Genomic DNA, 14,799 nt, shown 5'->3' on the forward strand with positions numbered 1-14,799 from the left:
TTAATATTTTTTTTTGCAGCCAAGCGATTCGCTAACCCGGCTCAGAGGGGCTGGGTAAGGAGGCTCACGCCTGTCTGGGGGTGGGAGCGAAAGGCAGCAGGAAGGAAGGAAGGAAGGAGAGCGGGGTCGGAGGAGGAGCGCCGAGCTCGGCGGGGTTTGCGCCTCCGGTACGGCAAGGGCGGCCCAAGGGCACCCGGAGGAGAGCGGCGGGGCTGATGGCTTCCTCCAGGTCCCTGGCACGCTTCTGGGAGTGGGGCAAGAATATCGTCTGCGTGGGGCGCAACTACGCCGAGCACGCCAAGGAGATGGGGAACGCGCTGCCCGCCGAGCCGCTCTTCTTCCTCAAGCCCTCTTCGGCTTACCTGCGGGAAGGCTCGCCCATCCTCCGGCCCTACTACTGCACCGATCTGCACCACGAAGTGGAGCTGGGGGTGGTGATCGGGAAGAGAACCCAGGCCGTGTCCCAGGAGGCTGCTATGGAGCACGTGGCAGGCTATGCCCTGTGCCTGGACATGACCGCTAGGGACACGCAGAAAGAGTGCAAAAAGAAGGGTTTGCCCTGGACCTTGGCCAAGGCCTTCAGCACCTCGTGCCCGGTCAGTGAATTTGTGCCGAAGGAGAAGATCCCAGACCCTCACAAGCTGAAGATCTGGCTGAAGGTGAATGGACAGTTGAGGCAGGAGGGAGAGACCTCATCTATGATCTTCTCTATCCCGCACCTGATCAGCTACATCAGTGAAATCATCACCCTGGAAGAAGGAGATTTGATTCTGACAGGATCTCCCAGCGGAGTCGGGTCTGTACAAGAAGATGATGAGATAGAGGCAGGGATAGGTGACATCCTGTCCATGCGGTTCAAGGTTGCCCAGCAAACACGCCGGTCCTAACCAGCAGCTGGGCTGGGACCTCTGTCTGCAGAGGAGGAGCCTTTTGGGGAACGCTGAGCGAACAAAGAGACACACCGCACCCACTGTCCTGTGTGTTAAATTTACATGGCCTAAGAATCTCCTGGACTCCTAGTTATCAAAGCTATACTGTAACTCATGAAGACCGGTGGCTAAAACAACCCCGTTCCCATGGAGCTTCAGCCTCCAGAGAGGCTGTAAAGCTGAGCTTAGTCCAAGAGTCCAACTCAGATGGGGTGGCTGGTTAATACCTAAACTGTATCTTGGAACTTTGTATTCAGCTGTGCTGGGGAAATGAAAACAGCAGGAAATACAGCCGCAGGATGGTCACTGCGTGCTTTTCTGTTCATGCTTTGAGCTTTGCCAGTGTACTGTCTCAAAATAAACATAAGAACTGAAGTATTAAAATGGTGACGTACAGAAAGCGATTGTGGTCTTGGTAAGGCCTGCAGCTGTCCATGTGGTACTCCTCATTGATAGGAAGGCTTCTGTGTCCCACCCACACTTGGATTCCTTGCACAGGTGCAGTAAAGTAGCAAGAATGCACACAAGGAAAAATAAAAGTTTAACCTGAGGACTGGAATCTACCCAGGGTGTGCAGCTGTGTGCTCTGGTGACTGTCAACACGGGGTCTTTCCAGCTTGGGGTGCTCCAGGGGCTTTCTCATGGGTGATCAGGCAGCAGTGAGAGGTGCTCACTCCTGGCTGCGGAGCCAGCAGTGGCTCCTTGTCATCACTGGGAGCTGCAGTAGGAAAGAAGTGCAATGTAACACAAGAAAGCTTATGAGAAAGGAGTCTAGAAAGTGCTGCATATGTTTTTATCATTACAGACAATAATGCATAAAACTGTAGATATTTGGTGGTTTTAACTGTAATTTTTACAGTAGGCCACCATTTTGAAAGTTGTACATTCTCAAAGAGCAGATTTGTGTGTTGGGAGGGACTCATTTCAGCGGTTTTATTTCCAAGATTTAGGATTATATTTTGCAAATGTATGAGCTTTGAGGCAGTGTGCTTAAAGAAGGATGTAGCTGCTTTTCACATTTCTTTTGAAGGTATCCTTAGGAACAACAGCTGTGCATGCCCCCACAACACCACCTCCACCAAGCACTAATCCTGCCAAAGTGTACATTGCAGATTGCTGCATTTTAGCTTCAGTCAGTGGCTTAAAAGCACATGTAAAAGGTCTTTGTTTGATGAGGCCTTGTAATTATAAATACTATGGCCTAAGGAACTGAGGCCAGCTGAAACACAGCATTTAGCCGTTACATCTGAATAAGCCCCTGGCTTATAGAGGTCAAAGTGCCCCTCGTATGCTTTGAAAATGAGAACTGATGGAAATCAACTAACATAGAAATAGATTAACAAACAAACCAACCCCTGGAGAATGGGGAAATGTACGTACCTGGGTTCTTTATGTTCAGCCAAGAACATCTATGCTGGAGAGTATTCTTGTCATGTCTGCCACCTACAGTCTTAGCCTGAATATTTGATTGGCAGACGTCCCTGCTAACTGATTACTCTGTTCTAAGAAAACTTAGTCTGCCCTGGAGAAAAGAGACTTGCAGAAATCTTTGCTATTCCCATTGCTTGCCTCTGCAGTTGCCAAAAGCTTTGTGTTTGGACTCACCAACATATACCACAAACGCATCAGTATTTGAAAGTGGGCCTTTATTTACTTAAGTAACGCAGAAGTAGCACAACAATCGGATAGCAGTTAAAAAATAAAGTTCAAGAGATCTGTCTTGTACTAATTGTCATTTCTGATTTTTCAAAACTTTCCCATATTTCCCAAACTGAGTGAAGAAGGCTTCCACCTCCCTTCTAAAGGGTTGAATTCAGTAGAACTAACTTTTAGGCTGTGGACCTCCTACACTTTTCAAAGTATAATCATCTTAAAAACATCACCACAGAAGCCCAATTACAACAAGTAGTAATGCATATTCCTTAGCAAAATACGATGTCAGCAACCTTCTACTCTAAAAATATAGTGAATAGATGGCCTTTTCCCAGCTGTTACCGAGCCACGTGGTGCAGCTTCTTTCCCAGCAGGCTCTGACTTGCCTCTGTAGGATTCGCTAGTTTGCATGAGAGTATATTTGCTTTCAAACCAGTTCTCCAATTGGGTGACAAGGTAATCTGCAAAAATGAATAAAGGATTTTGTTTTTACTGCTGTATCAATGAACAGATATTATGTTATGTATCTGTTACTACCAAAGTAAAATGCTTTCCTGAAAGCAGAAGCAAAGGGTGGAGTAGATTGAAGACTACGAACAGTTTTGCTAAGAAGAGTAAGTTTTAAAACAGGGAATCAGCTTAGGGTTATCCTGAAATAGGCAGTTCTATGAAAAAAAGGAATCCAATATAGTGTAAAGCATATTGGAATATTCTAAATATGTACAAAAACTGATGCTTATTTTGAAAAGTTCAGCAGAATTGACATGGAATTTTTCAGTATTAAACATACTACCTAATAATAATTTAAAACAGTAGCTGTTTTCCATTAGATACCAACTTTAAAATAAATCTTGCTCCGTTCTAGAAGAAGTTGCCATTTCAATGCAGTCCTCTTGCCTTCTGGTAGAGTGAGGAACTCCTGGACCTGTTAATAACATGACACGACAGAACACTTCAGCACATAGCTGTAACATCTCCGCAATAAAACGATGATGAAAAGAGGATTTAAGGCATTTCTAAACTGTACTTTTCAATTTTAACATAGTCTTTGATATATGTACATAGACAGATAAATCACAATGAGTTGTAGGGAATTGCTACCATATTCTCTGGGAAGTGTTGATCAGCTAAAGTAGTTTTCTGAATAGGGTATTCACTCTTACATTTAATAAGTTTCTTCTTACTAGCAGCCAATGACTTCTACATTTTTACTGATGTGTATATGAAGAACGTGTACATATAAAGAACAGTTAGAGGTATTTGTAAGTTTCATTTCATCTGAGCTGCGGAGCAAGATAAGAACAGCCTCATTTATTGCTACTTACAGTGCAGCCTAAGGTTTCCTCAGCTATGCAGTCAGAGAGGTAACAAGAATAAAGAGTGCCTGTATGATCTGTCAGATCAACAAGGATGTCAAAGCTCACAAAGGTTGACTTTGAATCTGAAGAGATGTCACCACAGAAGGTGCATGTGTTTGACGCTTCGTTCGCCACAAAACGACACACTGAACTGAAACACAGAAAGGTAAGTAGTGCATGCATGTAATTCCTTCTTGCTTGAGCCTGTTCTTTAGGCTGAGATTTCCCAAGAGACTCTTAAAAAAAAAAATAAAAATCATCATCTGCACTTTCAAGTCCATGTGAGAAAAAAAAAATCTCTTTCTCTTTCCTTCCTCCAGGACCAGAAAGTCCTTCATAAAGCCAGCTCCTCTTCCTTGCTGATGCTGTAAGTTCTGTGCAACAGAAATTCAGATGCCAACTGCTAGAGCAGCTTTATTTTTTGTCCAGAACTAGACTAAATACTATTCTATCTAATTTGGGTCAGAGGAAGAAGAAGAAAACACTTTTAAAACACAAATTTAGAAGAAACAGTTGCTTACCATCTGTTGCGAATAACTTTAGATACATTATCATCAATGTCCAGCATGGAAATGTAACCATAAATAATGCCAAACACTGGTTCAGGTTTTCCATCACTCTGCAAAGCTCTTTCTTTCAGCTGCTTCACAGTATAAACATCAACTATAGTCTCCACTACAAATTTAAAAGACATGTGAGTCTAAGAAGAAACAACACAGAAGAGCAGCAACATGAAAAGGACCTTAAGAAGAGATGATCAAAAGCATCAGAAAAGCAGTGCACGTCTTCCTTTTGGAGAAGGCTCGTCATTTTGGGGGGGGGGGGAGGGGGAAGGGAAGGAAGAAAAATAAATAGTAAAATCAAGAAAATCTCATACTTAATATTTGTATCTCCCCAAAATGAGTTTTTGACCAAAACTTGCAGTTTTTCTTACTTAAGCCAGAAAGAGCATGTCAGGCCACACACTTGCATAGTCACTAAGTGTGAAATACATCAGTGATAACTCAAGGAACAGCCCTGTTACCAGTCCAGACTTGAAGTGTGCAGCCAGGCTACGGTTTACTTTCTAAAAAGATTATGAACTTGACATTTGAGCTGCACCATGAAACGACTTTATCTATTTTATAAAATCAAAGTGTTTGGATCCACGCTTACAGTTAATGGACTCTTTCGATTGCTCCTCCATTTTATCATGCAAAGCTCCTGATTGTGCACTCTCTCTTATGAAGCTGAAGAGAATATTTGCTTCTGCAGTTTCTTGGGAGAGAAAACAAAAACAAAAACAAAAACAAAAAAAAAGAAAAATTCATTTTTAAGTAATGAATATCTGTAATACACAGATAGATCAAAAATTGTATAACTTTTTTAGTTCAGGTAGAACCAACAGCATGCCTCTTGGAATTGGCCAAGAAATGCATTTCTCTTGTTTTCTTTTAACCATTTACAGTAGAATGTATGCTTCATTCATACAGTGAAATGTATGAAGGCTGCTTAGATTAGATAGATAGACAGACAGATAGACACATAATAGTATTGTGGAAGCCAAAAGCTTGGTCACTATATAGCAGACAAGGAACAGGAAGCTTTCTGAGGCAAACTGGTAGAAGTCAGACCTCCAACAAATTCACTCATGCTTTCTTATCTGTAGTGATTACTAATATTAAAATGACTTGTCAACAGCTCTTACCTGGATTAGTTGTAATAATGGTCTTTGATATCACAGTTGCAGTCATACAGTTCCTGAATTTGTCAAAATTTACTCTCACATCTGATGCAAATATTACTGGGCATAAAATAAAAAATCTGTTACTTTAGAATACAGATTGCATTAGGAACTACAGGGGAAAAAAAAAAAAACAGAAAAACAAATTTATACCTGTTTCTCGTGGGATCCAACTCTGTGCAAGCTGGATAGATTCATTATCCCAACTAAACCAAAAGAAGTTAATGTGTCAGAACATTTCTGAAAAAGCACTAGTGCTTTTAAGTACAAAATGATTAAATAATACAGTTATAACTAAATTGCTCAAAGAGAACAATTCCCTCATTACATGCACATGCAAACAAAATGAAATACTGTGTTTATCCACATGCATTTTGTTCACAGTCAGCCAGGATGCTTTAAGTATGGCCCAATACAGTCCCTGTTTAATCCCATGCCAAGTAAGATAAAATAAAGGGCTATTAGACTGTTCAAAATATACATCACACCTGGAAAAATACTGCATGTATCTCAAAGCTGAGCATCGAGTAATTTCCAACTAAAGCAAATCAGAGAGAAAGTAGCTGCTTATCATCTGAGCTTTTTCTCTGGGAACAAGTTGTTTGCTGACATAACTAGAGCAGATGTTCAGCCAGCTTTCCAACACTGGAATCCTTGTAAATTGTGAATAAGACTAGAGTGAGGTCAGTAGTAGCCCTCAACAATGATGATTTAATGGTTAGGTCCCTTGATAAAATCTCATGCAGTTCCTCTTAAGTTTGGACGGCAAGAGTACTGGCAAAGCACAGCTTTGTTCTGTTTTTAATTAATCCCTACAGAAAGATTTCAGCTCTTTTCACCTGGCATTGCTCAGCCAACTCTTCACCGATGGCCTCTGAAATGTCTTCACTATCATGTCATTCATTGCTCAAGGACTTCCTAAAAACCACACCTATCTCCTCTCCACTTCTTAATCCTGTTTGGCTTTAGAAATGAAGGATATTCCTCTTTTTTTTCCCCTCACTAGTTTGTGGTAGAAGTGAACGAACTTTTAAGTGCCACGTCCTGAATAAGTGCAAAATTCTGAATTAAAAAAAATACAACTATTTGGAACTGACCTTCATTTTGCCATCTGTTAGCTAGCAGTCTGTAAGTCATACAACTAGACATGTCAGGTTACTCCATGGAGACTTTTTAAAGTCTGTTTAACGTGTATTGCTGCCTCATCACTGTTACCACACAAATAACAAAGCATTTAAGACAATATCATAAGCAGTATGCATTTAATTCTTTACCCACTGTTACATGAATGTATTTTAGTAAATTAAAACATATTTTACCATATTATTGGAAACGACATCTCTGTTTCATCATAGAGTTTTACTTCACACCTCTGACCTTTCCTTTTGTCTGAAGTTATAAAATACTTTGGCTCACCAACCTTTAAAAAGACAGAGGAGCAATATGTAAGAAGTGACACTCTCAGTGTTTAGGAGTATAAAGTGATAACCTAAAACTTAACAGGTGACTTTAAAAGTGGGGGGAGGGAGGAACTATACATAGCTAAATAAAACCTATCCACCTATAGGTATAGGTTGTTATAAAATTATATATACTAACAGCAGTAATTGTACTTCAAGATAGAGAGACACATTTTATTTTATAAAAATCAGCAGTTTATATATTTGCAAGTTATCTACTGCTTTCACGTGCATGACTTCAAAAAGACTATTTAGAACATTTCCATTCCCTTCATTTCCTCCCTTGTGTTGTAGATGAAAACTTCAAGTAGCTCAGACTTCAAATCAGTTGAAATCACTGCCAACCTAAACAACAGTGATCCCACTCACTGAGTCCAAAAATCAGTACTCACACTTAAGGCAATGCAGTTACCCCTGCTAAGAAGAAGAACACCAGTCTCTGATGGCACCTCAACTTACTGACATTACAGCTGCAAGCACATTAAGAATTCTTCCATCAAGGCTCTGTCCATTTGCAGTGATATCACCCAGTGAATAATAATCCTGAGGGTCCTTGACAGGCAGGTGCAGCAGAGAAAGTAGTTTGGTGTCCATTTCATAGCATGAAGAGGTTTTGACAACTGAATGATTTTCACTGATCAGTAATTTGTAGCAACTACATAGTAGGCACACACACACATACACACAAAACAAACATCAATTAACATTTCACTTAACTAATTCATTAACAGTCTAGAATGTTGATTCAGTTCATGGGGAAAAATCATTTTCCTTAAAGATAGATACATATTTCAGTGTTTCAGTAATTTTTAAATATAAATCTAGAACTTTCCTCTTACAGAAGATTTATGATTGTGTACTGAATGCTTATATAGAACTGGAAATCCAGACAGCAATGTAGAATATGTATTTTTAAATCTTTCATTTCTTATCAATAAAGAAAAATGAAATAAGTTCTGAAATGGCTGTAATGCAGGTAACTGGCATTGTGACATAGTGAGACTACTACAGTCAGACTGGACTTGGTAGCAGGTTTTCAAAAGAAATTGACCTATGACTTTATACCTTTATTATTTTTATTATTTCATGGCAAAGCTGTAATAAAAATAAAAATTTGTGTAATGAAAAATATATTTTACTTTGAGATTATTTGACCACTGCTTCTACCAATAGCAAGCTGCTGCAATGAGCTGGCAATGAAAGGAGCTGATCTTCTGGAAAGAGCTACCAGTCTACACTGTACATTTACCTCGGAGTTACGGGGTTGAATTTTTCTTCCTTTTCTCCTTCCTTTGACTGGACTAAAGGATTTTCAATTGTAACTACAATCAAACAGCAGTGAGTTAAGTTAAAACACTGAATACGAATGCATGTAAAGAGAAGGAGCTTTAAAAATATAATTGTTTCCCAGGTAGGAATGGAAAAGAACATACATGTGCAACAGCTTCTGTTAAATGTTTCCATTCTGAAAACATTATCTGGCCATACAGCTTGCATTATAGCCAGAGTCCCACAGGAGTCCTCAAGAAATTTAATGGAAACAAAATAACTAAAATTTGCTGTGTGCACAGGCTTCATAGTCACAGCTTTTATCCAAACACTGTACCGTGGCCAGCAGTCTTTTTATTAATGATATGAAAACACAGACTGTAAATAAATTGAAGGTTTTTCTTGTTTTCTTTTTTTTTAATGAACAATCATATTAATACCTATGAGTAATGAAGGCAAAGAAAAACACTGAACTACTTTGCAGAATTTATTTTTCATAATTTATAATAATGTAGTGTAAGAATTTAGATCCATTTAACCATAGGTGAGATGTGGGTGGCTGCATTCAGTGGGTTTGTATTTGGTCTTTTTGTTGACACATTTACTGGTTTTGAATTTAAAACGTACAGATCTTATTTCACTCCTCTTCATACTGAACGTATCTGAACAATTTGTTTCCAATTAAACTGCTTTCCATGTCCTCTGAGGAAAATATAGTAAAACCACAAATACATAACACTGATTTACGGGGGAAAAAAACAAAAACACATTCAAACAGAAACATATTAAGAATGAACTCCAACTTACCACAGTCACCAACTCTAAAGCTTTCTGAAAGCGATCTGATATATTCTTCTCTGCCCCAAGAATTGACATTAATAAAATGAGACGGTGAATCACGGATAGTGAAACTGAATGTGTATCTTTCAGACCCAATGTCTGCAAAAACAAACACTACTGTTAGCATTCACTGGCAAACCTTGGTTTCAACTAGGCTCGATTCTAGAATACATGTATAAAAACTATTGCTACAGGGTTTTGCTAGATTCTGTCAGAGAACCACTATCAGCAATGTGGAGAATACCACTAGAGGTCAGCAGACTTGTCGGTAAACACACTGATGGTTGCAATGGGCTGCCATCCCTATAGCGGTACCTCTAACTTAGTGTCCGCATCCAGGTATCACTTAACAGCACCACAGAAGCCTAACAATCTAATGCAAAAGAAATCAAAGAACTGGAGGTGGTTAGATTCAAAGCAGTCATCTTAGGTGTTGACAAACACATTATCAGGCAAGATTGTGAGTAAGTGTATGTACTAACAAAATTATTCTGGGGGGTAGACAGCCTTCAGAGGGCTGTGCCCATGTGTGAGAACCTCATGACAGACAGCAGGCTGGCTCAGCACAGTGGCAATATGGGGAGAATAACTGAGCACTTTGCACAGAGCTGGAATAGCTGCAGCCAGATGCTTCCTAGCAGAGTCTGCGTTGTCCCCAAGCTGTAGGTACATTGTTTCATTATCCAATTAACTGTGTATTATCAATGTATTATTCCCATTTTTTTTTCTTTATGAATATACAATAATATTGATTTGGTATTGCTCAGACCATAAATTACTTGTTTCACTCCTTAAGAAAGGCCCTCAATATTTCTCTGAGAGAATGAATAGGAACAAACCATAATCAGCACCAGCAGTATTCGTGGTAGCAGTGTGTTCAGTTTGATACTGTCTTCTTCAGACCCTGAAATACTTCCATGCTGGAGTTTTTCAGTATGGATTCTAACTGATACCGTTTAGCCAAACTAATACTGCTCTCTTTCCACTTGCTTCCCACCCCCCACGACTTTGGGGGGCATTTCTATTCTATACACTTTGGACTAAGAGGTCTGTTTATCATTTAAATATCGATTTCAGTCAAACATGCCAAAGTATACCACATAACAGAATGAAGTAAGAAAGGTTTTGAAATACTCTACTTTTTCTGTCTGGAAAGCCTCTGACATCTGTTTTTCCAATAACCACACCGATTACATTCTAAAAAATAAAAAGATTATAGAATAAGAGTATTAAACACAGATGTATATGATGAATTAGATTTCATGGTCTTGTACTCTACTGATGATAATAAGCATATTTCTGACTGGTAATCACTTTAATCTATTTATTCCACAGTACCACATGAACAAAGGACTAAAGCATAAACATACAATGTTACTTTAAAAAATGTGATTAAAGATATTAAACAAATTACATCTGTTTCTGTTTGTAAAGGCAACGAGTGGACAAAAATTCACCCAAAATCATTCATAATTCTGCCTGTTTGTGGTATCATCTCTTCAGGTAGGCAGTAATATTGTCATTTCATGCTTTGTGCAGAGGCCTCATATCTCCTTAAATCCACTAAAGGGAAAAGGCTGGACAGAATTTATTTCACCATTAAACATCCACTGTTATCCCTGCTGTCACCACAGAGATGCACACTTGCACACCCACAGGGATGGCCATTTATGCCATCCTCATCTTAACAACATACATTTCTACAGGTGCTTTGTCTCTTTCAAATGGCCACAATGAGACCTTAGGCAATAAACATTTTTTGATTATGAAGACAAAATGCATCTTACTCTGCTTTGCTAAACTTTTGCTTATTATGGTAAAGCAGCCCAGTCTAACTGCAGAACAAAACTGCTAGGAACACTCACACAACAAGAAAGATGTCCTGAGCCGTGAACAACTTACTGTGTTGAACACAGGTAAAAACACAGTGAGTGGCCCAGAAAAGCATGACAAGCAGTAGTTTCAGACTCTTTTTTTAGTAAGGATTACAGAAATACCACATTTTATACTATGTTGATGTAGAATATTGTGGAATAATATACAATAATATATATTAATCTGTGTAATTACTTTTTAAAGGCTTCAGTGTGAGAAAAGAGCACAGAAGTGCTTCTGGCAACTTTGTCTGGTAACGAAGACTGGAAGAGGAGAATGTCATTATAATATAGCAAAAAGAGAGAGGTGGAAAGACAAAAGACCCTGAGGCTACAGAGCTATCTTCCACTTCTGACTTTAATAAACCTGCATTACACATTTATTTCTCAAAAGATTACCCTAATTGCTATAAACTCCAAAAGGGATGAATTGAATGAAAGGAATGAAACCATTAAGTGCACCATATCTCTTTCACATCACACATGTGAACTTACCTGCTGCACTCCACAACTTCCTTGTCCCAGCAGTGGAACCACAGCAGTCAATTAGCATGGGACAGTTGAGCAATTTAATAAGCAACACACACTGAATTTTGCACCTATTCATAAAACACTGCAATCTGACTGACCTCACTACAAACATACAACACCCATATGCACTCAAAAATCTAGTCTCGTGATCCCTGTGTACTTTGAATCACTAGATGGAGCAAGGTCACTGTGTTATCCCATCCTGATGGACACAAACTCACTAGAAGGATGCAGGCAGTGTAACATCCTACTTCTTCCAGCCTTTCTGTAATGAATATTTTCTATCTATCTACAAGATATGGTGATTTAGATTAGAATTTTACTTTTCTATTTTTGGATTTGCTTCTTAAGAAAAAAAAAAAACAAAACAACATTTCAGTTAAATCTGACTACAGTACACACTCCATCACACTGCTGGTTTGAAGAACTGATATTTGGGATGACTTTTCACACACGAACTGTGCTCATGTAAATCTGCAGTTTCCAAAAGAGGTCTCCACTATATATAAATATATTCATTGTTCTCTTATTAGTACAAAGCCTGCACAGCAAGCTAACAAAAGGAAGTGATCTGGCTGAAAACTATTGAGGGAAAGGAGGGTGCAAGAGGGCATAAAAACTTCCAGAGATCATTTCCTTGATCAATTTATTGTGCAACTGTACAAGCATTGCTTTTGCCAAAAGAGGAGGAGTGGAACATGCCTGGCACTAAGGAGTAGGGCATGCTGCCTTTTTTGGCAGGGCAGTGCTTGAGACTGCTCGACCAAATCATGACACTACAGCATTACAACACTGCAAGTTTATTACAGCTCCATCTATTTTACTTTTAAAAAAATAAGCTGCAAAGTGAAAAATTATAGGATTTAGATACATACTGATGAGTCTATCTTAAGATACTGGTAAGCTACCTTACTAAAAATACTGTATTCCTGTACATTTGCTAACTGCAATACTCAATAATGGTCTTATTTGTACAAACAAAAGTTTTTAACCAAGTCAGTGAATCCCTGTATTTGCTAGTACTGCTGAGTGACAGACTAAATTAATTTTGTTGGAGAACAGGAGTTTCTAAAAAGTTGAAAAGAGCATACAATGCCACTGCGAGAGCTTCTAAAACTCTCCTCCCTTGTTCATCTCTCTTCTCTGATTTCTGTTTCATTTGTCTAATGAAAACAATTGTTCTTCTTAAAAGGAACAAAGGGCTAAACTGTCCCCCTCCAAATAAAAAACTGTGGGAATAGGAAAGCTTATTTTCAGCTTTTCACAACACATCAGATCTTCTACTGTACAGCTCTGTAGGCACGCATCTACTTCTTGCTGCATGGAGAGATGCAGCTGTAACATGGTATCCACGTGGAAGTGTAGCTTCTCTGTTTTATTCTCCAGATGTTAGCTTCCTGCAGCATCAAACCCTCAACAGACATTATAACTTGTGGGCTAGACAGAGTGAAGGGTGGGAGACATTGCAGAGGGAGCATTGTAGCCTTCTCCCTCCTGTTTTAAAACATGATTGTGGATAGAAAAGAATAAAAAAACTGGGTCCCAGACTCTCTAGTTATAATTCAACCATCTGAAATCCAAAAGAGAAAACGAATGAGTTACACAGCACACTCCTTTGTAAAGCTCTTGCTCCTGGGAAGATTGTTCTCATTTGTGTCAGGAACAAACAAACAAAAGAAAATCATACAGACATTCAAACATCTGCATGAAACTACCAAGTACAAACCTCTCCTGTTTGCCAAGTTTACTTTATGGTTCATCCTACACTTCTGTACTCCCACAAGCAAAGTTTTTAGCTCCTTTAACAGCCTGACAACTGCAAAACGTGCTTTTTGTTCTAAAGAAACAGAAACAGTCCTATCTGAGATATAATTGTGAGATTTTTATCCCGTTAAAACACCATACCATTCAACAAGAGTTTTTTGTGTGAATAATTAAGGACTACATTAGTTAGCTCAGAGGGATTGAGCACACAAGTAAAAACTTCAGGACTGGGCCTTATGTTCATAGCTTGCAGTGAAAGACTATTGTAGGTTACAGATGTATTGTGACTGCATAATACTGACTCTGTACATGCTTTACTAATTCTGCATCCATTTAAAACATTACAAAGAAGCCTCAGATTCTTTCAGACACTGAGTTGTCTAGTCAATATCTATAGTTGTGGTATCCACATACTATGGACAACAACAGCATCAATTTTCATTTTCCTGGTTTATACACAAAGAAAATAAGGTACTTTATATCTAACAATTATACTAATGCTATTAGTATCTAAATACACATCAATTACATAATTTTGCAGTAATATAATACAGTCATATACAATTTCACTTGAGAACAAAAGTACTATGTCAGTGAGACTTACAGGACGAGCAAGATTTGGATGCAGATCTGAAAGGGCAACAAAGTCCCGTGTTGAACTGGAATAAGCCATTCTTTATCTGTAATTCGAGAAAATTAATTTAGATTTTTAAAAAGATCTAAATAAATCATTTAAAACTATTCATAGGAGGAATAACAAGCAGATTTTTAACACAAATGTTTTGGCCTAAATAGCACTTTTTCAATAAAAAGTATTTCAAGCTGTCTGAAGTAAAACAATCCTTTATTGTTGGCATTTGGCTAAGGAATAGTTATAAATTTTACTGCTATCTGTTTTTCTCACACAAACGTAATTTTTTTCAAAGCATTAAATAATTCCATTAGCACAAGCCTCTGAAAAATATTTACCTTCTTTCTCCTGTCTGGGAAGTCCGACTGAACTTATTAAGGCAGCTCATTATATAGAAGGCCATTTATGTGGGACGAAATATAAGTGTTGCACTGAAAACCACCTCAGTTGAGTTTTTTTTTTAATTTAACATTAAACTACTTTAAAACATTTTCAGACTGCCAACTTAACGTTGCGTTCCTGTGAGCTACCCAAGTCTTCTCCATTTATACCAAAGTTGGGCTGTGGTTACTTGTTAGCCTGCCTGAATGCCTTTCTTTATTTCAGTTCCATGTATGTTCAGAGACGTTAGTGATATTTATCAAACGGTTGTCAGATCCTACTTCTTTTTTTATATAAAAAGAACCATCAAGCCATCCAAATTTAAATAACCTTTAATACTGGGGAACTGCTGATGTTCTCAGGGGATGTCTGTTCTTTTTTAGCAC

The 14,799-nt window shown here is 38.6% G+C and overlaps 2 protein-coding genes across 2 annotated transcripts; one reads left to right on the forward strand and one right to left on the reverse strand.

The window, feature by feature from the left end:
• The first annotated feature begins 27 nt into the window (after positions 1-27).
• On the forward strand, positions 28-1,492 carry FAHD1 (FAH domain containing oxaloacetate decarboxylase 1). Its single transcript, XM_003210649.5, has one exon. It carries the CDS (start codon positions 216-218, stop codon positions 885-887), a length of 672 nt encoding a protein of 223 aa, XP_003210697.1. The 5' UTR covers positions 28-215; the 3' UTR covers positions 888-1,492.
• Positions 1,493-2,213: 721 nt separating this feature from the next.
• On the reverse strand, positions 2,214-14,077 carry MEIOB (meiosis specific with OB-fold). Its single transcript, XM_031555786.2, has 13 exons — positions 14,006-14,077; positions 10,372-10,429; positions 9,200-9,331; positions 8,373-8,445; positions 7,583-7,778; positions 6,983-7,083; positions 5,817-5,869; positions 5,628-5,723; positions 5,096-5,197; positions 4,462-4,615; positions 3,908-4,091; positions 3,421-3,507; positions 2,214-3,043 (listed from the first exon to the last, which is right to left on the reverse strand). Exons 1-13 carry the CDS (start codon positions 14,072-14,074, stop codon positions 2,921-2,923), a joined length of 1,428 nt encoding a protein of 475 aa, XP_031411646.1. The 5' UTR covers positions 14,075-14,077; the 3' UTR covers positions 2,214-2,920.
• Positions 14,078-14,799: the final 722 nt, after the last annotated feature.

This window comes from Meleagris gallopavo, chromosome 16 (genome assembly GCF_905368555.1).
Source record: "Meleagris gallopavo chromosome 16, MGAL_WU_HG_1.1, whole genome shotgun sequence".
In the NCBI taxonomy this organism is placed as follows: domain Eukaryota; kingdom Metazoa; phylum Chordata; class Aves; order Galliformes; family Phasianidae; genus Meleagris; species Meleagris gallopavo.